This window comes from Nicotiana tabacum, chromosome 9 (assembly GCF_000715075.1).
Source record: "Nicotiana tabacum cultivar K326 chromosome 9, ASM71507v2, whole genome shotgun sequence".
In the NCBI taxonomy this organism is placed as follows: Eukaryota; Viridiplantae; Streptophyta; class Magnoliopsida; order Solanales; family Solanaceae; genus Nicotiana; species Nicotiana tabacum.
In genome coordinates, this window is record NC_134088.1 from 83,185,559 (window position 1) to 83,209,230 (window position 23,672).

Sequence of the window (23,672 nt, forward strand, 5' to 3'; positions counted from 1 at the left end):
GCACAACAAGGTGCTAATACCACCATTGAGAAGAAAAATAAAACTAATTAAGATGTGCCAAAATATAAGTTACATAATACATACTAATTTTTGTTCATACAAGTTACATGGTATCTCTTACAAACTTCATAAATCTTTCAAGGTCCGGAGGAATTTCTGTTGGTGGTGGCGGAAAAGTAGCTTGGTCATCTCCGCTTCCATTGTCGGGCGAAGCAGTATCCTCCGCAAGTTCAGCTAGTATTTCTTCGTAAGTTTCATCTTTCTCTGGTTGTCATTCAGCAAGTCCAAAATTTCTTCTTTCCGAACGGATCTAATCTCTGAAAAGTATTGATTTTTCCAAGCTCTCCCTCATAGACGCTCTATAATTAGCGAGTTGAAGTCTTGCTTGACTGAAAGCGCTCTCTGATGCCACTGTTGAATCTTGAATAGTTAAAATATCTCGGGTCATCCTTGAAAGAACCGGAAAGTATTTTTCTTTGTCCTTCCACCATTGCAAAAGATTAAAGGAGCCGTCGGGATTCACTTCCTCAATTCCCTGCGACAAATATACTTCAAGTTCATTTAGTTGTGAAAAGTTACTACTACTAGAACCTTGAAAACCCCTAAACCCCGCCCAAGCACTAAGTGCTCTTACTCCCGCAGTTTTTTTAGATGATTGAGAATCAGAAGAAGGAGTTGGAATATTTGGTCTAGCATGATTTAATGCAACTTGATAAGCATTATAAATAGTTTGAGCATTTATTCTAATTGAGGCTATTGCTTCCGGAAGTTGAGACAACTCATCATCTTCAAGTGCTCAACCATTATAAACAATTTCATACCAAAATTGATGACCTCCTAATTTCATACAAGGATTTAAAAAGGCAGCAACACCATAAATAGGGGGAATAGGGAAAAAATATTTTTTAAACTTTTTTCTCATAGAATCAATAGCAAGTTTATAAATTTTCCCGCCCTTTGAAAAATGAGCAAACAAATTAGCAAGTTATGCGATATAAACTAAACAGTTAGAAATAATCGGATAATATTGCCCAGAAAATTCATTTGTAACAATATAAAATTTTTTTAAAAAATCAACAAGCATTTTAACATTAACCCAATTCTCATTCGTAAGGTGCTCATCATCATCACTTACATGTGCATTAAACGTTGAGTTTATGGGGTTTCTATATTCAAACGAGGGGGTATTTATAGTTCAAAATAGGGAAAAAGTATAATTATAAAAAGTTGGGGGGTTAAAACAAAGTTGGGGGAGGGGGGGAGGGGGGGGTTAAATGGCTATTTTCTAAATAGCCAACGGCTATTTTTTGGGCTGCCCAACGACTATTTTAAAAATAACCAATTTTTTTTTAAAAAAAGCAACTTACCGTTGGAACCGTTTGGCCCGATAAGGGACCGGTCCCGTCCTCCCGGCCCACTTAGCCCATTTGGCCCGTTTGAACTGCGGTCCTGTGCCGGTCCCGGTCCCGGACCGGCCCACTTGCCACCCTTACTCATAGAAAATAATTCCGGATAATAAAACTTCAATCTTTAACAAAAATTAAAAAGTCAAACCAAAATTCAATTCCCGGGCCCGCACCTCGGAACCTGATAAAATTCACAAACCCCAAACATCGATTCCGATACGAGTTCAACTATATCAAAATTATCAAATTTTGATAACGAATCATCCTCCAAATCTCCATTTTTCGTTTTTGAAAAGTTTTACAAATTTCTTCTATTTGATTCACTAATAATTGATAAAAATAATCATGGAATTATGAAATGTAATCACTTTCAGATATAGAACACTTACCCAAGACGAAATTGTAGAAAATTCCTCTAGAAAAACCCACAATCGAGCTCTAAAAATCCAAAACGAAATGAAGAAATGACCAAGTTCGATCCCTTATGTTTCTGTCCAGTTACGCATCTGCGGACAGATTTATGCGCCTTCGAGCTCGCTATTACGAGACAAATATCGCTTCTGCAAATGCACTGGCCAACATCACCATTGCACATGCGGCAGAAAGTCCGCTTCTGTTCAAACGCAGGTGCAAGCAGGCCATCGCTTTTGCGCTTCGTTCGCTTATGCGAAGCCTCCCCAGCCAGCTTTCCCTAGGTCGCTTTTGCGACCAGTAACATGCTTATACGAGCACGCACCTGCGGTCCCTCATGCACAGGTGCGAAGACACCAGCAACCAAAAATCCCAGCAGCTTCAACAAGGCTCCAAACGATCTAAACCCCGTCCGAATCTCACCCGAGCCACTTAGGACCTCGTCCGAACATACCAGCAAGTCTTATAACATAATGTGGACCTACTCAAGGTCTCAAATTGTATCAAATAACTTTAAAACTACGAATCACACCTCAAATCAAACTTATGAACTTTCAAATCTTCCAACTTCCAAAACTCGTGCCGAAACATATCAAATCAACTCGGAATGACGTCGAATTTTGTACACAAGTTCCAAATGACATAACAGAGCTAATCCAACTCTCGGAATCGCAATCCGAGCCCAATATCAACAAATTTAACCTCTTAACCTTCCAAAACTTCAACTTCCCAATGCTCACCAAACTGCATCAAATTACCCTACGGACCTCCAAATTCAAATACGTACGCACGCCTAAGTCCAAAATTACTATATGAAGCTATTGGAATCATCAAAGCACCATTTCAGAGTCGTCTATACAAAAGTCAAAATTCAAGGTCAACTCTTACCGCTTAAGCTTCTAAAACAAGAATTATTCTTCCAAATTGATCTCGAATCATCCGAAATCCGAACACGGCCAATGCACGCACGTCATAACACATAATACAAAGATGCTCGAGACCTAAAGCCACCGAATGAGATGCTAATCCTCAAAACGACTGGTCGGATCATTACATTGCAGTAGCAACTTACAAGCAGCTTACACAACAACTTCTTTTCTTCTATAAATAGAAGAGATTTCAGTTCATTATATACATAAATTTGAAGTTGAATAATATATCAATCTCTCTTTATACTTGTCTTCGATTTATTTACTTTATAGTCTTTATTTTATAAGACTTATTAATTATTATCTGCTTATATAATTACTTTCCTTGTGAGAATTCTCCTCTACTTAAAAGATACTAACGACAATGAAAGCTAATAGTATAAAATTACCAAATAGTGAAAATAATGTTCTAAGGGAATCTTAGAAAAATGTCCCAAATAAGTCATAACTTACCAATCTGTAGTCATTAATCATAGACTTACCAAAACTAGCCAAGCATATACAAAAATTGAAAACCCAAATAAATAAGGATTCTTTCTTTTCAAGAATCACACGCAAAAATGTTCTTCCATATTTTTAAGCGTGATCAGCAATATTAGATGCAAGACAGAAAAGAAAATTCATGTATGAGATAGCTAATAAAGTGATAAAATACAAATATATATATATATAAGATTCAAAAAAATTAAGCAAAAAAAGAATCTTTTTTTAATGGGTATGGTTGCAATTCATTTAAAACATATAGATGAGTCAATATACAAAATTTGAGAAAACTTTGAGGTGATTTGGACTAATTTGGTATCAAAATTCGTAGTTAAAATAGAGTTCAAAAATTCTTCCGCGACGCATGTATCACGCATATATCTCACACATAGTTATACATATGATACACATTTTATACAAATATGATATATATGTGATGCACAAATGTATCACACATTCATCTTCTACTTCGAATTTTCAATTCAAACCACCTCAAAACTCTACCAAATCATCCTAAACTGAGATTTAAACTCCTTAAGATGTATCCAATATATTCCAACAATACCCACTCAAAAAAAAATTGATAATTTTTGTCTACAAAAAGCTAATTGGCTAATATTGATAATATTTTATAAATGGCCAAATACATCGGCACCCCTTAAAGTTGTATCATCTTTCCACTTTACTACTTATTCTTCAGTATGTTCCATATAGGCACTTTAACCAACCCTTTAGTGTGTCACTTAAACAATAAAATTTTGACCCATATTAAAACCAAAGTGCGTGTGTGGAAGCGATGTTCATGTGTAATTTCAGCCGAATAAATATACGCCATGTGGATATATTGTCCACGTAATTCACTTGGGTATTGGTTGACCCGTCACAAGGGTTGTTATACACTAATAAGGAATTACCCATCCCCATTTTTTACCTCCATTAGTCCGTAAAAAAAATAAAAACCCTAACCCGACAAATTTCACTACGAATCACTTGTTCATGCTCCCAAATCCATCGGCTTGAATTTGTTTGTCTTTATTTTTTTACTGGTAAACAATATTTGTTGTTTATCCATAGTTATTTGTTGTTTATTGTGGTTGCATATTAGTAATGTGATTTTTGGAATCTCAGAACCAAAGTTTAAGTTTTTTCTCTTCTTTTTTGTCGAATCTTTCTGACTTGCCTTTGTTTTTTCGTGCTTTGTCTTTCTCAATGTAGGGTAAAGTATGTCTGGGGACACCTTTATTCTTGTACGCTTTCATCATAGTGGAACCTTTACCAAATCTCCAGACGCAAAATATGTCACCAATATAGAGGTGAATGAATTTTCTATCGATCAACACCACTTCTTCCTTTTTAAATTTAGTTTTATACAAGGGGGCTGGGGTACCGCAGTATTGGGAGTTTTTATGTCTTTAACCCTAATACTAAAGAATTTGTATTGATGGAAAATGATGAATAATGATATAATATTGGTTGCCACTGTACAAATGGGAAATTAAATGTGTATGTTTTACATGTTATTGATGAGGTTGTTGACACATTTGTCCCAGCTGGCTATTTATGTGGACCAAAAATTACTCAAGATAGTAGTGACTCAATAAATAAGTCATCTAGGGCAACAGTTGAAGGTGATCCAGATAATATATATACAGAAGAGCCTCTCGAAGAGCCTCCACTTGAAGAGGCTCAGGCTGGTGTTGCTGTTAAAGATTTTTTTGGTGAAGAACTAAATATTGGTGGTGTAGAGGAATTTATTGCTGAGAAAGATGATTATGTTCTTGCAGAAGATGAAGTTATTGGTGGTGAAGAAGGAGTTGAATCAGATATGGATAGTAGTGAGTCTGATGTAGATAAAATTTCTGATGAGGATAATAGTGAGGTTCATGAAGAGTTGAGAGTCATAAGAAATGATAGGAGAAATAAAAACAAGGCTAGTAGAAGAAAGAAACAACCTGAAACTGTTGAAGTACCAATAGGAGAAGCTGGAATTGATAGAGGTTTTGAAGATATAGGGGTGAACAAAGAAAAGAAATATACTAGCAGATTAGGAGGTGATGAAGAATTCATAGATAGTTCATATGCTGGAAGTGATGACACTAATGAAGAGCTGGATGTGGACTTTAAGCCAGTGTTGACATTCTACGTAGAAGGAAGATCACAAAGGTTAGATATGACTCAGACTGTGTAGTTTCAATATTTGAATTGGGCATGATATTTGAGAATTCTAAGGTATTTAGGAAGGCAGTGACTGATTATGTAATTGAGTACAAGGTTCAACTCAAGCTTAGACCCAATGAGAAGCATAGAGTAAGGGTAAGGTATAAACATAAAAGATGCATATGGGAGTTTTTGGCTAGTATTGATAGGGATTCTAATGACTTTATGGTGAATAAATACTACCATGTTAACAAGTGTCAACCATTGAACACAAACATATTGTGCAATTCCAAGTACATTGCTAACAAATTTAAAAAGAGCTAACTGTTGCACTTATATGAGGATCTGGAAAATTTAGGAACTTGTTAGAGAGAATTTGGGATTGTATGTAAGAAGAACGATTGCTTATAGGGCCAAACAAATAGTTCTTAGAAAGTTTATGGTGGATTGAAAGTTGGAGTTTTCTAGACTTTGTGACTATGTTGATAGTATTAAAGAAACAAAACCTGGTAGCTCTTGTTGGGTAGAAATTGACAGGGAATCAGAGCCTAGTAAAAACTTGTTTAAGTACTTTTATGTTTGTTTTGATGCGTTGAAGAAAGGTTAGCTAGAAGGTTTGTAGGAAGATCATTGGCTTTGATGGGTGTTTTATAAAAGAAGATTACAATGGTGAATTAGTGGTTGCTATAGGAAGAAATGGGAAACGGCAGATGTTTCCTATTGCATGGGATGTTATACACCATGAGACCAAACATTCATGAAGATGGTTCATTGAATACTTAATGGAAGATCTGCAGCTGGGATATGGTCAAGGTTTAATAGTAATGTCAGACATGCAGAAGGTAAATATTTTTCTATTCTAGCTTATTAATAGTAGTACATTTTTGTGGTTTAATTTCTAATGTTTTATTCTGCCTATATTTTTATGTAGGGATTTTTGGCAGTTGTGAAAGACTTGTTACCTGAAGCAAAAGTCAGAATATGTGCAAGGCACATATGGTAAAACTAGTCAAGGAAATAAAAGGGAGAAGAACGAAAAAAGTAATTCTGGAAAGTTTAAAAGACAAGCTATGTGTTTAAATACATCAAAGAAGTTTCCAACAGAAGGAGACTTGGCTCACAGAAGATATGTGAAGACATGATGAAGTATCCAAGGGAGGCATGGTGCAAAGCCTTCTTCCAAGAACATTTCAGGTGTGGCATAGTAGAGAATAACATGTGTGAGACTTTTAATTCATGGATATTGGCTTCTAGGCACAAGAGTATTATTACCATGCTAGAGGAAATTAGACATAAGATCATGGCTAGACATGTTGATATGATTAAGTTTGCTGAGACATAGGTTTCAGATATATCACCTTTGGCTAAGCTAATATTAAAAGAGAACAAGGTGTTAGCTAGACAGTGCACAATTATATGGAATAGTCATGATGGATTTGAAATCAAACAGAAAGAGTTAAGGTTTATAGTAAATAATACATTCAAGACTTGCACTTGTAGGTTGTGGAAGTTGAGAGGCATCCCATGTGAACATGTAATGTGTGCATATTATTACTTATAGTAGGATACAGATGAACATGTGGTGCACTGGTATAGAAAGAATAAATTTTTATAGAATTATGGGCACTTCATTCAGTCAATTCCTAACTTTAAAATGTGGCCTATGAGTAACAATCCTCCAATTGAATCACCAGCACCAAAGCCAATGCCAGGCAAACCCCAAAAGAATTGAAGAAAGGCCAAGAATAAACAAGCAAAAAAATAGAGCAAGCGATCCAAAAAAAAGATTTAAAATGACATGTTCACAATGTCATCAACTTGGCCACAATAAAAAATGATGTCCAACAAGAGTATGAACTATACTATACAACTATTATTTAATGTGATATCTTCATTACATTTTCTGTAACTTCACTGCATTTTTGTTTCTTTATTATTTCAGAGTGGTCCTGGAGAGTCTTCAGCTACTACAAGGACAACTAGTGGTATGCAATTATTGGAGGAAGGGGCAATGGTATATCAATTGACGCAACTAATGGAGGAAAGGGCAGAGGAAGGGGCAATGTTATACCAATTGGTGAAACTACTTAAGGGGCATGGGAAGGGACAGAGGAAGGGCCAGTAGTATAATAATTAGACCTACTAGGAATGTATTTCCATATGTAATTCCTCAAACTGCTCCTAGAGGAAAGGATACAATACCAAGAGGAAGAGGAACTTCAACTAGTGTGAAAAGGGGTATGGGAAGTGCACATGAAGTTGGATCTTCATCTGCTGCTGGCCAAAAAAGGCCAAACATGTTAGATTTAGATGCCCCACTAACCAAGAGACTGGAAGGACAGTCCTTAATATAAGTACAATTCAAACATTTCGTTATGTTACTTTATAAATTTTTTTAGTCTAATATTAAAGGCTTTTTACCTTTTCAGCCTAGTACTTCTGGTGAAAGAGTTATCAACCATGGGAATAGGTTGAGTAATACCACTCTTGTGCAGCCAAGTGATGGAATTAGGCTACCAAGACTAAGATGAAATAGAGGATATGTAATTACTACTTCGCAACTTCAACAAATGAGTGCAAGTCGAAGAAACAAAGTTGGACAACCCACAAATCAACAACCATCACAAAAAAATATAACTCAAGAGATCATGGATAAATTTGCCAAGAAATAGCTTCAGTGACTTGGATTCTATAGTTGAAAGTCTTTAGTTTTTGTTGTTGAACCTCTTGTTGGTAAATGTGATTTGCAACAATATGTATTGTATTTTGTTGAACCTCCTTTTGCCATTTTCTTTTGATTACTTGTAATGTGCTGCATTTTTTCATATTTGTAGAACTTTTTTGAGTTGTGTGATTTCATTCACTTTTGTTATTATGTTTGAAGCAGTTATCTATTGAAAGAAATATGCCTTGCAAGTTGTTTACAGCTTCTACAATAGGATATAAGCAGGTTATAATCTGAAATTTTCTTTTGAATTTTGTGATGTTTGGATTACAAAATCCTATTTTGTTACCAATTTCTTCTCATTTCATTGCATTACAGAAATACTTGAATTAATTTTAAGATCGTATGGAGCCTAAACAATATTACCAGTTTTGTTGTATCTAATGGCAATAGGCATAAATTGAGAATTCTATCAATTGTTTCTTAGAACCAATGCGACCAAAATATGATTCAAATATTGTGAATTACATTAACAACTAAATATGTTGTAAACATCCTACAACAACTTGTTACACAAACAACATCCAAATAATAAAAGGCACCAACTACAAAACATTATCAAACACTAACAACACTAACAACCATCCCACAAATACACTATCAACTACGTTCAGCCACTTCCAAATTCTTTGGCATCAACAATCGCAAGAATAACAACACAACCAAATAATTACGGCAAGTAGTGGAATAACAAACAATAATTTATTCCTCCATTGTCTAGCTCGTTCCCTTTCTTGATAAAAAGCCTTGACTCTCTTCAAAAAACCCTAAATAACTTTATTTGTTTGATCAGGAAATGCCTCCCCAAACCATCTGAAATAGTTACATCCTCATTTGTCTTATAAAATATATCTCAATAAATCAATTGAAAAAATTTACCATTTCATACCAATATAAAGATCAAAGAAATAGAAAAGATTATCGAAATATATACTTACTAAGCCAATTTTGCATACAAAAATACCTTCTGCCTGGGTTTGCCGAACTCCATGAGATTTTAAACACACATGCCTGACCACATTGGCACGAATCAATCCTCTCTAAATTTTGAGACATTGTCAAGTAACAAACTGAGAGAGAAGATGTGAAGAAAGCTTCAACTGAAAATCGAAGGAGGACGGGGGTCTTCAAATTGGGGGAAAAAATCAATCTTGGCAGAGAAATTCAGGTTGAAGAAGAGGAATTAAGGCATGGAGAAGAAGAAGAAAGGGGAAAAGGGGTTAATATAACGTGGGTTTTGCATTTTTATCGTTGGAATAGTCCATGTCAGACTATGTTTTTACATTCACGTGCTCATTATATGTGATTCACACGTGAGGTGTCTCGTGAGATTTTAGTGTTTAAGTGACACACTAAAGGGTTGGTTGAAGTGGCTACATGGAATGGACTGAAGAATAAGTAGTAAAGTGGAAAGCTGATGCAATTTTAAGGGGTTGCCGATGTATTTGGCTTTTATGAATTGGCTAATTTTTGTGCTAACTTATGGGCTGACATAACTGGTAATTTTTTTTAATATTATTGAATTGAAACTCATGAAATTTGGACTAGTATTTTAAAAGGCATAGGTGTGAGGGAAGACTTTTTTTCTTATAAGGGGCGAGGCGTAACCCTCGAGACATAAGGCGTAAGCCCCACGAGTCTTTAAAAGCTTTAATTAATTAATTAATAATATTACATAATAACACAAAACAATACATAAAATAAATTAAAAGTTCAAGAAAATTTAAAAAATTAAAGTAAAAAAATATCTAGCATATTTTTACAAGTATAAATAATATAATAATATTAAAGTTACTATAAACTATAAATCAACTATAACGTCTTAACTTTTACAATATTAAAAATCACAATTTCTTAAAAAAAATATTATCAAACTATATATTTTACATCCCTAAAAGTAAATACTCTATTAATTTCATCAGTACTGTAATTTAAAAATATTACTCCTTCATGCGTAAAATAGAAAATTACTTTTAAATAGTAAAATAATAAAAGTGTGATAATTTTGAGAGGCATAATGAAGATCTAACAAGTACATATATAAATTATGGCTATCTATTTTTAGAAGAAATATTCAAATAATATTAATTTTGGCTATCTATAGTTCGTTATTTGAGTTATTCACAATCTTCTTAATCCTATAGATGAATAGAACTTTAATCGTTCATTTGTTAAAGAATTTTAAGAGTCAACAGTACTAATTAGTGAATTAGACACATGATTTGTATAAGGACTATTGGGAGAGCATCAAGCTTTGGGTGTGTTTAGGGCGTACAGTCGAGTACTTGGGGCATAAGCCTTACGTAACTAAGCCCCACACATGAGCATCAAGGCATTTTGACAGTGCCCCGTCCCAAGCGAGCTCTAAAAAAGCCTTTTAAAACAGAAATTTGAACTATATTTTAAATTTAAGACATAATAGATTATTAGTTCAAATTAATATTATCGCTAATATAATTAGTTTAATTATTTCGACACAATTAAACGAATTTAAGTAAAAGTCCATTAAGATAATTCGTTCAGTCGGGCTTCAAACGATGAACTCAGACAACGCCTTTATCCGCTACTAAAAATAAAAATCCTCAATATGCCGAAAAAATCATCACAAAGACGCAAAAGAGAGCTCTAAAAGTTAAGAACTTTAAGAATCCCTCTACAAATTGCAAGCAATGAAACACTTCCATACAAGTTTCAAGCATTGAATCATTTCCGTATATGAAAAAAAAAATCATACAAGTTTCAAGTACTCAAGGATTAAGAACAGGTAAATCAAATATAAAGGCGTTCCAAATTCGAGGTCCCAATCAAATTTAAGATCAAACTTCAAGCCCTTGAATTCAAATTAATAAAACTCAAGATCAAGCTATCAAAGCCATTGGATCAGCAATTAAAAGAGAAGAAACGATAGATACTTTCTCCGAACTTAGAGAAATTCTACGGCTTGCGACACTCATTGTACTAATTTGCTACACGATTCTTCTTGTCTTGATTTTCACATGCCCGAAGTTTTTTGTCACAGGCAAATTGCGATACTAATACAAATTTAAATTAATTATCATATCATAGCAATACATAAGTGAGGAATGACGGGTAATATGGCCATTGTTCTGCTACAGAAAGGATAAGAGACTCGATATGATTCGCATCAATCATTTCCCTCGATGGTCTTTGAGTTTCAGGCAAACATCTTGTGCTCGGCGGCTAGAACTCAAAGCAAATAGTAACATTTGCTGTCGGTGCCTGTTTTGAGCCACATCCAGCAAAAATTTACAGAATTCCTAACTGCTATCATTAATCACTGGCTTCACCGTGCAACACATTTTAAGGTTGGACGTAGTACTGGCAAAATAAGAAATTATGACCTCAAATAATCAGAATGCTGCCAAGCACTAGACCTCAGTGGTTAGCACGTAAAGATCCTCTTCAGAACCACCTTTAAGTCATCTTCGACTGCCCCATTGTCATTTCTCTATCTCCTCCTGAATATGACCGTCTGCATTAAAAGATGAAGTTCAATAAAACATTGATGACCCCTCAAATATTACCAGTCCAAGCCTGCAAAGAAATCTATACTCTAACCAGGAAGTCCAACAGCCAAGTTCGCCTGCTGATCAGCATCACAGTTTGATTCCTAACAAAAAGAGAGTTGAAAACTTTTACATCTCCAAAAATGCCAAGGTAAGAACAAGGTAATTGATCAAGCCATAATGAGGGCTCTAATACAAATTTGGTACTATTATATAGTAATAAGTTTGTGATTGATAAAGTGAGACAAGCATATAAACCAAGAATAAAGGGGTAGAGAAGATTTTTTAGGTTACCCGAAGAACATGAATGATGCGGAAAGAAAGAAACCTATCCTTCAGTTGTTTTGCCTGCTGAAAAAGCGTAGAGATGTTTTGATTTTTAACCTTCCACAGACCCTGGATCTGTTCGGAAGGATATACACTTTAATGGATCAAAACCAAGCAGATAAAAGCAAAGAATAAAATAAGAAACCAAACTATAAAATAAACTCTGATGACACCAATGCAAAAACCTTGTCAAAAGACCAACTTCAGAAGCTATAATAAAACATCTCGGAGATATAACTAAGCTCGTCAAAGACTTTAAAGAGTTCATAGAGAAAACAAATGTATGTTGATTCTTTTTCCCACTAAGAGAATCTTCTTGAATGGACAAGAACTATTTGCCGGCTTCTACATTTTCCCTCTCTATCTTTACCCAGCAGCAAAAGGAATCACTCTTTTCGGGGTTTGTCCAACTCAACCAGCTTACCGTAAACTCTAGATCAATGGGATTGTCACTAAAGCATGCAGCCATTATTTGTCTAGGAACATCTGTTAAGATTCCCCATTGCCTTGAGATACTCAAACCAGGTCGTCTTGCACTAGGTAAAACTGAGCACTGATGCCGGAGACCTGATTCATTCTCCCATTACCAAACTTACCAAACTTTCGTTCTTTTTCAATTGAGAATCATTAGTTGGATCGCAAGTTAATCATTACTACCTTAGGCCATTTACATTATAAAGCATCTATCCTATAGAAACAAAAGAACTACATTGAAGTGACTTGACAAATGGGTCCACGGCTCGAAAAAATTGTCAGACCTCTTTATCCTATAGAAACAAAAGAACTACATCGAAGTGACGTGAGAAATGGGTCCACGGCTCGAAAAAATTGTCAGACTTCCATGACCTTTTTAAATTAACCGTAGTGTCTGGGCTAACTTGCACGATCATCGACTAATTCCATACGATACCTGCTACCTCTCACCAGCACAGAGGTACCTGATAATTTTGTCCACCAAAGCTTGGATATATGAGAAGAAATCACCTAGTGTTTTTTCCTCAGCTGGGATTTGAACCTGAGACCTTATGGTTTTCAATTCTCTTCATTGACCAATAGGCCACACCCTTAGAGGCCCTCCTTGACCTTAAAAATATGCATATAAGGATCCCATTCATATAGCTGAAGTTGAAAGAAGGAAGAAAACTTTGCTTGACGTACAATTCCAAGTACATGTTTGATTGTGCAGCGACACAAAGGAGAAAAGTAGATATCAAGAAATAAGAAGTCAAATATACAAGAATAAACAAATACTATGGGCAACGGACCTGCATACAAACAAGTTTGGAGTCACCCTGAGCACGAATACTTGTAAACCCTTTGCTATGTGCATATTTCAAACCCAAGATAAAGCCTCGATATTCAGCAACACTGGTTGTTGCTATTCCTAAACCTTCACGCAGCCTACAAATCTATTAATCGGAAAGTTGTAATATAAGTGCGACGAGAATAAGGAAAAGGAAATACAAATCCAAGAAAAGTAATTATTACCAAACTTCCGTCATCAGCTCGTACCACAGCTCCTGCACCAGCTTGTCCCGGATTTCCTTTCGAAGAACCATCAAATTCAAGAGTACAAGATCGCTGCTGAGAATAACCAGGATCAGGTTCTTTCCATCCCAACACCACAAACCATCAAGAAAATTTATAAGAGATCGACCTGATAGTTGGCCGCAAATTCACCATAAATTCGTTAAATTAAGATTTATTAGCTTCACCGACTTCCCATTGAGTATAAAGACAATTTATGTTGTTAATTAGATATACTGAAAGCATTTATGTTTTACAATTAGCTATCATCTTAACAGCCACTCACACCAGATGATAGAGCTTGGTCACCCTTAGGAAGATCTAACTTGATATGCTTTCTTAGGGAATCATTTGAAATAACTGCTGATCCAACAGCATCCTGCAAATAAACATGCCAATAAACAAGATAGATTCCAGTACTGTGGCAAGCCAAACACGTTATGCAGGGTAGCAAAACAAGAAATTAGTATTTCTTTTTTGTAAGAAATGTAAGTCAGTAGTACTTTTTTCATCAGTAAGTACTAATGAAACTACTTTGAGCCAAAATTTACATAATATACCTCTCCAAGAGCCAGGTAGTAGAATGCAGTACAGCAACAAAATACCATTGTAAATATACAGTTTGACAATCGCAACTCTATGTACTTCGCATACAAAAAGATGTCAGAATTCATCAAATTACAACATTTAAACAACCTAAATATGTTCTCTATCAACCAATAGGTGGTAACAGTTCCTCTCTAATGCTTGATGCAAACTTTGCGAAAAACTCTTTCGCCTAAGATAAGAACACTAATTAAAAAGACAATGGTTATCTATCTAGTTCATTTAAACTACTCAGCACTCCCGAAAATTCATCCTAAGTATTTGTTTTGAGGAAAAAGGTTTCCCATCTAGTCATTAAACCTAGCCTGCACTTCTGAAAGTTCAGGACTATAGCTCTTAATTATCTTTTCCACTAATATCAGACTAGTAATAGGAAATCTTTTTTATTATGACGACAAATCTGTCCACAGGACAATAGCTCTTAATTATCTTTTTCACTAATAGGAAACTTTTTATCCATATTTGAGGGTGCCCTTGAAAATGTTAGTCAATCAAGGGGGAAAGTTCAAATCAGAAAGAAATAAAAGAAACATCAAAAGCCGTATAAAACATTTTCATATATATATATATATATATATATATATATATATATATATATATATTTTCATTTTCACCATTTTTCTGTTTTGTCAAAGCACAGACGTGGTAAACTGGGATCATCCAGTCATCTAATGAAAATACTTGACAGACAGGTCACATGTAATTTCAGATCTCCACAATGCTATTAAACCAGTGGACAGAAATGTTTGTCAAGTTTATGTGGGAGAAAAAATTTCTTAACAGGAAGGACATTAATATCTCTTGTTTATTCTTCATTCTATGTTATTGATGTTTCTCATCTAAATAACTTATTGCTATAATGAGAAAAGACACCTTTTACTAGAAACAGTATTTTCAGATATCTAGCTACATTTACTAGGATGTGGCTCTTTGTAATGAAGTTCAATCTTATAAAGTCCAATACCTTACACGAGTTCATTAAGATAAAGAAAAAACAAAGATAACAGCTGCAAAAATTTGATGACAAGCTACTTTTCTCATAAGCCACCCAGCATGACCAAATTATATTTTATTGAAATACCACTACTTTTATTTTTAAAATTTTTTGTAAGCAACCAGCATGACCTATTTTTATGTTTGTTCACACAAATACAACAGCTGTGGAGACCGGTAGACAAATTACTACTGCTACTGCTATATCGAGATATTACTACACCAGCTGCAGAAACCTATTAACAAACTACTACTATTCCGCTTAAATACATCTAGCTCATCAATAGGTGCTTTATGGGAGACTTTCAACCTCATTAGATAACCATTGTCTTCAAAAAAGGGCTACCAAGACATAATAGATAAACGATGATAGTTCACTCACAATGGATTAGTATGAAATTTTCAAATTGAAAATGCAGATCTACTTTAGGAAAGGAAAATGCCTTCCAGCTGAATAAGTAGATTTCTCGTGTAAATTGTAAGACCATTGATTATGGCATCTTAAAGAACATTCAGCAAACAAACCCCTGGTGTTATAATCAGCCTCTATATCCAGAGAGGTGCAAATAGAAGAATGTACTCACTTCCTTGGATAACCAAAAACTGTTGGCACATTAAATTAACTCTCACTCTGTGGTACAAGAATGAGATATACTTCAAAAGCAACTGCTGCAGACACCGACCGACTTACAATAACCTAATATATCCCTAACTTACCGTATATTCTGACCACATTGCTTCCTGTGACCTCTTCTTCGGCATATGCTCAGACGCTCCACCTTTGGAAGAAGATGGCTGCTGCAAAAGATTTAGTGCTAATAAACTTGTATGACCAATTCAAAAGAAAAAAGAGGAAACGGCAAAGATGTGCCATTTCTGGTAAATGGTCATCACATACTTTACTATTACATTCAGCTTGTTCGCTATGGACTTGTTATCACGAACAGTGCTGGGAAGAAGAAAGGGGAGAATAGATACAACGAGAGGAGAGAGAAAAATCATATAGCAAATTAGAGAGATGTAAGCATCTTTCAGCAATCTTCATAAGTAGGAAAGTTAACTTATATCGAGTACAAAATAATTATTGAATCAGCTGCATTTAGAGATGATTTTCGATAATATTGGCTATGCAGAAGAATAGCAATGCGGTATCTGTAGTGTACAATGTATAATGTAATTTACAGAAGCTCACACTTTCTCACTGTACCATATCTTCATATAGTACGGGAACAGCACAAAATTTGTAATCTTTTCCTTAATAAGGGGATCTGTGAGGACCTGAGGTGACAAGTCTTCATCCCTTCTGTATCATAAAGACAGAAATTGAGTTTTAAAATTTAGAGTATTTCAATGCAAACAACATGGTCAGACTTCACCAACTCTGCTAATGACAGCAAGGGTTAAACTTTTTCTCTATGCGACAAAATCAGCCAGAGAATCATGGTTTTACTTCCAAAGATGTATTGCAATCAATACATCAGGATTCTATATTTTATCTTTTGGTTTTGTCTCTATTTTAGGATTCTTTTTGATAGGTGGTATGAATGCTATCATAAGTGGAAAGGAGAGTTTTTAGTAATCCAGTAGTTTTCACAAGGAACAAACATGTTATTTGTCTTGCATCAACCTCACAATAGGATCCACAAGTCAAAATTTGGATCAAATGGGCAAATTTAACTATTTCCTTCTTTTTTCCTTTTTATTTTTCTTTTGTAAATCTTGTGTGTCATCCTGGAAAGAGAATGGTACTCTGAATAAGGACTGCCTTTGTCTAAAAGTTTTGAGATGAAATACCTTACCCATAAGAGATAAATAGACAGCTTTTGCACACAAATTAGTACAATGTCTGACCTGAAAAGGGCATGGTACTAGAGTCCCAAAGAGACCTTCGGTCAGATCTGCAGCTTTGATAGAATAAAGTGCATGTTTAAGCCCACAAGATAGAAGATATTCCTCTGTGTCCTTTGGCATGGAGTAGCCTTTATACACACTAACCGGAGGATCACATATCTGCCAGAAGCAGGGGGGCAACTGATTAACACACTACAAGATATATTTGCCAATTCATGCACATTTGGTTTATAAACATTGATAGAAATTCCTATACTACTATAACTGTATCATTAATTTGGGAAAACCAAGCTGAAGCTATAACAAATAACAGTATTTTTTTATTTTTGTGATAAATAATATTAATCATAAAAGGAAAGCATTAAAAGAATGTTGAAATATGCACAGAAATTATGCTCCAGCTTTAAGTCAAACAATGTAAATGAAGCTGTAGCAAATAAATATGGTCAATCTTTTATGATGTTCTCAAGGTGCAACTACCTCTGAACATATTCACGAGGAAAAGAACAGATAAGGTAAATTCCGTGTAGCATTGGCATCAATACATCTTGACTACAAATTGATAAGTGAAGTTGATCCAGTTGCAAGAGCACTCCACTTCCAACCAACAGATTGGGAGTTCAGATTTTTTTTGATAGGTAAAAGGAATAAACACACACACACACACACACACACACACACACACATATAACTGCAGATTAAAATTCCTCCAAAACAGTTACCGAGGATCCGACTTGAGTCTGGCAGTCACTCAAGTTTCTGTAGACTCCAACAAGATCTCCTTTCTTAACAACAAAGAAGCCATTATCTTCCTTCATTACTGGAGTAGGGTCAAACTTTTTGAAAAATAACTATCTCCACTACACTTGTTAGATGCTAACTCTATGCAGCAAAAGTCAAAATCAACTTTCTAATTCAAGCATGAGCAAAAGCTTTTCATCCAATAAAGCACCGGAATTCCACAAATTGAACTCTTCAAGGCAAGACGTGTAGTGCTTGTTACTATTGTAACTGTACATGCATGAAACAAGCTACTCATTATATGTTACTTCCCTCAAACTGGATCCAATCCTGCAAAATCAAGAAAAAAGAAAAAAATAAAGAGAGAAAGGAAATACAAAAAAGTTTTGTTTTTAACTCAACTGAACCATGCATGTATGTAAGCATCCGCCACTTCCAACCAAGAGGTTGTGAGTTCGAGTCACCCCAAGAGCAAGGTGGGGAGTTCTTGAAGTGAAGGAGCCGAGGGTCTATTGGAAACAGCCTCTCTACCTCAGGGTAGGGGTAAGGTCTGCGTACACACTACCCTCCCCAAACCCCACTAGTGGGATTATAACCATGCATGTATGTAAATAACTTCCCTAAACAGCGTAGGGGAGAGAACATAGCAAAGGAAACTATTATCTTATCCACTATTCTCTTTGTTCCACTACTACAATCACGACATGACCAACTGAAAGTGCATGCTAAATCAATTTGCAGTTAAAATTATCGTATTAACTCCACCAAGTTCAAAGCCTTATGGATTATGTTTGTGTTTGGTACGCGAAAGTCATTTTTCAAGGAAAATGTTGTTGGTGAGTGGAAAATATTTTCTAGGAAAAATATCTATTAAAGATTAATAAAAATATTAGAAGAGTGTTTTGATTAAATTTTTGAGTTTTTGAGGATTAATAGAGTGTTTTGATTAAACTTTTGAGTTTGAAAGGATTAATAATAAGTGTTAGTTGGAGCACGTAATATGAAGTTAAAGTTTTAAGATAGTTGTTGTTAGTCATGTGTTTATACCCGAACCTTAGATTGACACAATTAAAATTAATAAATGTCATATGTGCATCCCCGCACCTTAACATTTTTTTTATTAATTCTTAAAATAATCACTCCTTTTTCGGGAATGTTTTTCCCGTTAAAGTGACAGTTGTAATGCAAATACTTCCGCTCATTCTCCCTTTGAAGAAAAACAATTCCGGCAACCAAACAACAGAAAATGACAACATTTTCCTGAAAAATGACATCTGTCATACCAAACACACCGTCACACGCTATAAGTTCTGCTCTATTCCAGACGATATATTCCTTTTTTCCCCATTCTGGAGCGTAAGCAACCATACATGGAACAAAAAGAAAAATACCTTAGTTCCAGCTTGAGAGATTAGATGCTCAAGAATGTTAAACTGGATTCTTCTTCCCTTTGCCTCAAAAATTCAAACTTTGAGTAAACGCCCAGCAGGAAAAAAAAAAGAAAAATTACTTTCGCCTGAGTTGTTAGACAAATCAACGACTCCGCTGCAAAAAGAGATGGACTTTTCAGGAGTAGTTGCAAATAACGTTAAAATGGAGGAAATAAAGAGAAAAGAGTATAGTTGTTCAAAGAAAGCTGACAAGTCGAAAATGATTACAAGAAATTAGAACCCTAATTTTGGAAAATCAAAGAATGGGTAGTCAAATCGATGTGCTTAGCTAACAAACAGAAAAGAAATGACATAACATACGCTTAATTAGTCGATGAAGTTGCGGAAATCTTGGACAGCATCAACTACAAGAGCGTGGTGGGCTTCTGAAAGAAAGGGGGTGGGGGTTAGAGCGCGGGTGTGCGTAGAGAGTCAAGATATTCAGCAATAGCAGGTAGGGTGTTTAAGAAAAGTGAAAAACCGATAAATGCCAAATCAAACACTGTCCTGAATAATTGACATGTTCATTTAGCTAAGTTTGATTTTAAATTTTAAATAACTTAAACAGAGGGAATAATTATCATATACTTCGGAAAAAAATTCTCACACAAAAATATTTTAATTGATTATTATTTATCATTCTAAATATCGAATGGATTTGTAATTCATAAAATTATCGGGAAAAGAATGAACCCGAGAAAATTGAAAACTCAAATACCCTAGCTAAGAAAAGCCGAAATTGGTTGGTTTGGGGGAAGGTTAAACCAAACCAACCTTGAACACTTTAATAGCCGGTTTGGCCAAAGTTATTTTTAGTCCAAAAATACTTTTTTTTACCACAAGTGTTTTTTTTCAAAAACTAAGTTATTTGGCCCAACTTTTAGAAGGAAAAAAAAAATATTTTTGAGGAGAAACAAAAGTAGTTTTTGAGAAGCAGAAAAAAGTTGCTTCTCTCCGAAAGCACTTTTCTATGAAACGCGTTTGAAAAAATACACTTAGAAGCAGTTTTTAAAAATTTGGTCAAATACTAATTACACCTCAAAAGTGTTTTTCAAATTAATTAACCAAACACAAACTGCTTATTACCAAAAGTATTTTTTTTGATAAATAACATTTCTTAAAATAAACTGATTTTAGAAGTTTGGCCAAACAATCTAAGTAGCAATAGCCTTTATAGACGACTTTTATATTAAGACAATAGGGTTTAACAAATTTGGCGTCGACCCGGTTCAATTCATTTCATATTTCTATATAGGAATTTTTACATACCTATACACTATTGGAAACTTTATTACCCTCTCTACTCAAGTTTCAATTTAATTACAACTCTCTCTCTCATGTGCGCTCTCTCTCTCTACGTCTCTCTCTATCTCTCAATCCCTAATTCCAGTAATGTAGAGCAAAGGAAAAGAGAGCAGCAATTCCACCATTGACAGCCATTAAAAAACTTTGAAGTTTTGAATTCGAATTTGAGTTTTCAAAAAATATTATTTGTTTGAATTGGGTATAAACAATTGAGAATTCTTTCTACGTCTCTCTCTATCTCTCAATCCCTAATTCAGTAATGTAAAGCAAAGGAAAAGAGAGCAATAATTCCACCATTGACAGCCATTAAAAAGCTTTGAAGCTTTGAATTCGAATTTGGGTTTTCAAAAACCAGTATTACTTTGATGGGGTGTTGTTGCAAACAATTGGTAATATTGTTTGGAGTTTATATCTCAATTTTGAGGGTGTTTTGATGAAGATTAGACTTGATTTTGGTTGAATTTCAGATTGAAACTCGTCGAAGAAGAAGAAGAAGAAGAAGACGACGACGACATGACATACATTATACTTACAAAATTGTAGTAAAGTTATAGTAAAATTATAGAAAAATTGTAGTAAAATTATAGAAAAAATGTATTTAAATTGTATGATATTGTAGTTGTATTTAACTGTGTAAAAGTAATGTATGAAAGTTGTGGATAAGTTGTAGATAAGTTGTAAATAAGTGTATACTGTATATTTAGTTGTATGAATTTTATTTTTAGTATGTATGAAAGTTGTTGATAAGTTATAAATAAGTTATATATTATATAATTAGTTGTATAAAGTTTATTTTTAGTTTATATGATGTTGTAGATGAATTAATTAATAGATTGAGAGCAGAAAATGAGCGGAGAAGAAGAGTGGTTTTCTTCGTCAATAATATCAATTTCTTAGAAAAGGAGCACCACACTTTGAGGACTGCAAGCTGACTGCAGAAACAAATATACGACTTGATACCCGAGTTCAAAAAGACAGTTTCCCTCCCTGGACTATATGGAAGGGACAATTAGATAACTTCTTTTTGACAGCAGAAGACGAGAAACTGCGGTATCATAGGCATCAAACAGTATCTGAAGGAGCTTTTTAAGGTGGAATATATATATTTTGTAAACAAAATGTGTGTAGGTCGGGTAAATAACAAAACATGAATAATTTTGGTAATAAAGTTTCAAATAAATATATAGGTATGTAAAAATCCCTTCTATATATGTTTCATCTTTCACTTACAGAATTTCTTGTTCCATCCATTTCTTAATTTACGTTCATAATTCAAGTTTTGGGATTTTTCTTTTCCGTAGGAACTGGGACATAACATAGCTTTTTCAACCGAAAAAAGAGTTAATGTAAGTGGGTATGTGATAACTTGGAGGAGGAAAATACAAGAAAGAATGACTTATCGTGAGACTGAAAAACTGGATCGGAGTATCGGACTATGCACAATTTCTAATTTGTGATTAGACGATTTAGTGTGAGGAGGGGAAATTTTTTTTTTTACATAATTTCTCAGGCTTAACGTCCTGGCTAAACGAATCACAAATAAAGCTTTTGTAGGGAATTGGAGTTATGGTAATGTTGGCTAAATTTAAAGGTTAAGAAGCCTGCAAAAAATGTGATAAAAGAAAGTTACTAGCTAGGCTGAAAGTAATAGGAAATGCTTGAGAATAACTTGATTGAATTGAACTTGACTCCTTGGTTGTGTGTTGATTGGATTGTATCCAGCAATATTTAACTGAGATTTTATGTTAAAAGTAAGTAGAATCTCGTTCGTTACAATAACTCTTTTTGTCGGTGTCCTTGGCCACGAGCTACAAAGACGTAGGTTGAGGCCAGAGGTGTACATGAATCGAGTTGGTTCGATTTTTATCAAAATTAACCTAATCAACTTATATTGGTTTGGATTGGTTCGATTTTGTCGGGTTTTTCAGTTTTTTTTGTTATTATTTCAATCTTACTTTGTTAAATTTTTTATAAGTAAATATATATTTACTAAAAATTAAAATAATTGAGAAATATATGATCGATTAAAATATTCTTATTAAAGAATTTTCTTAGTAACACATGATAGATAATTTTACGTTGATGTACAGTACCTTCAAGGTTAACCGAATTTAATAATTAAACATAAAAATAAATATGAACCTATATAATGATATGTTCTATTTAATTTTAAATTATCGAAATACCATTTTAAATTCGAAAAAGATATAAGAATTTAATAGATCTTGACATATGAATATGGAAGAACAAAGAGATTGACACATTTTACTAACACTTGATAAGAAAGTGATCATCCAGCTCATTATTTAAAGTTAATAAATATGAAACACTTCATATTTAACTAAATATTACATTCCATAAGAGAATTGCAAATATTTCTAGATATTTTTTAAGAAAATTCTTTAAAAAAATCTTAAAGGTATATATAAAAATTATAAATTTATATGTCAATTTGGTTTGAATTTTTTACACAATACCAAACTAAATCAAACCAAACCTAATCGAGGTTTTTAATCAATCTGATTTGACTTTTCGGTTTGGTGCGATTTCACGGTTTGACACCCCTAGTTGAGGCATTCAACTAGTTCCCATGCTTTTAGCAAGAATAGATTATAAGCTCAACGATACCATCCCACTTTTGGTGATCTGAGGTGTAATTACACGTCTAACTCAACTTAGGAGTTAAAAGTTTGGTGTTGACATTATTCTTCTACACAGCCTTTATTTTTCCCTTATGCTTGTTGAAACATTAAGTTTGAGTATATCTACTTTACCTTAGCTTAGTGTAGTGAGCCCTTAAGCACAGGTCGAGTTCCTGACAACTACATCAAAGTTCTGCCAAACAACCAACACGTTAATGCTTCGTCAAAAAATTTGGGAGGTCAGATTATTATTTGGATTCTATAGAACACACCACTATTGGAAAAAAAGTTTTAACTGCATCAACCCGCGTTGAAACTATTAGATTCGAATGAACTCATTACCGAAGAGCTGCATCCGTCACGGTAGAGTGTCCGTTGTTTGCCTTTTTCTTTCTTCTTCTATTTTATTAGATGTGGGGTTCGAGAAGGGAGTTCTAAGTAGGCAACTCTTCAGCATTGTTAATGTAATTTGGCTCAAGCCACAAGGTACAATACTAGAACTGTTAAATTCCTCATGTACGATAACGCAAAGGTTTGACTAGAATAAATTAAAGTAATTGAGTTGCAGTTTATTTTGTAACTCACTTGTTTGGCAGCATGCAGTTTAGAATA

At 34.3% G+C, this 23,672-nt stretch overlaps 1 protein-coding gene across 9 annotated transcripts; it reads right to left on the reverse strand.

Moving 5' to 3' along the window:
• Positions 1–11,135: 11,135 nt before the first annotated feature.
• Positions 11,136–19,574, reverse strand: LOC107765689 (uncharacterized). 9 transcript variants are annotated; one of them, XM_075221787.1, is made up of 11 exons: positions 19,435–19,574; positions 19,075–19,228; positions 17,665–18,013; positions 16,943–17,101; positions 15,809–15,886; positions 13,779–13,871; positions 13,454–13,546; positions 13,231–13,374; positions 11,933–12,040; positions 11,691–11,742; positions 11,136–11,604 (listed from the first exon to the last, which is right to left on the reverse strand). In XM_075221787.1, the coding sequence occupies exons 3-11, from the start codon at positions 17,758–17,760 to the stop codon at positions 11,573–11,575; spliced, it is 855 nt and encodes a 284-aa protein (XP_075077888.1). In that variant the 5' UTR covers positions 17,761–18,013; positions 19,075–19,228; positions 19,435–19,574; the 3' UTR covers positions 11,136–11,572. The 9 variants fall into 9 exon arrangements, with proteins under 9 accessions (XP_075077888.1, XP_016439847.1, XP_016439846.1 ...); XM_016584361.2 differs by having other exon boundaries at positions 13,454–13,549; XM_016584360.2 differs by having other exon boundaries at positions 15,809–15,889.
• Between the last annotated feature and the right edge of the window lie 4,098 nt (positions 19,575–23,672).

Coding starts and splice junctions, on each gene's coding strand:
- LOC107765689 (XM_016584359.2), bottom strand. CDS start 17,760: ATGAAGGAAGATAATGGCTTCTTTGTTGTTAAGAAAGGAGATCTTGTT. Junction 15,890..16,942: donor TAGTACCATGCCCTTTTCAG/GTCAGACATTGT, acceptor AATCTTTTGCAG/CAGCCATCTTCTTCCAAAGG. Junction 13,375..13,453: donor GAGCTGATGACGGAAGTTTG/GTAATAATTACT, acceptor TCCGATTAATAG/ATTTGTAGGCTGCGTGAAGG.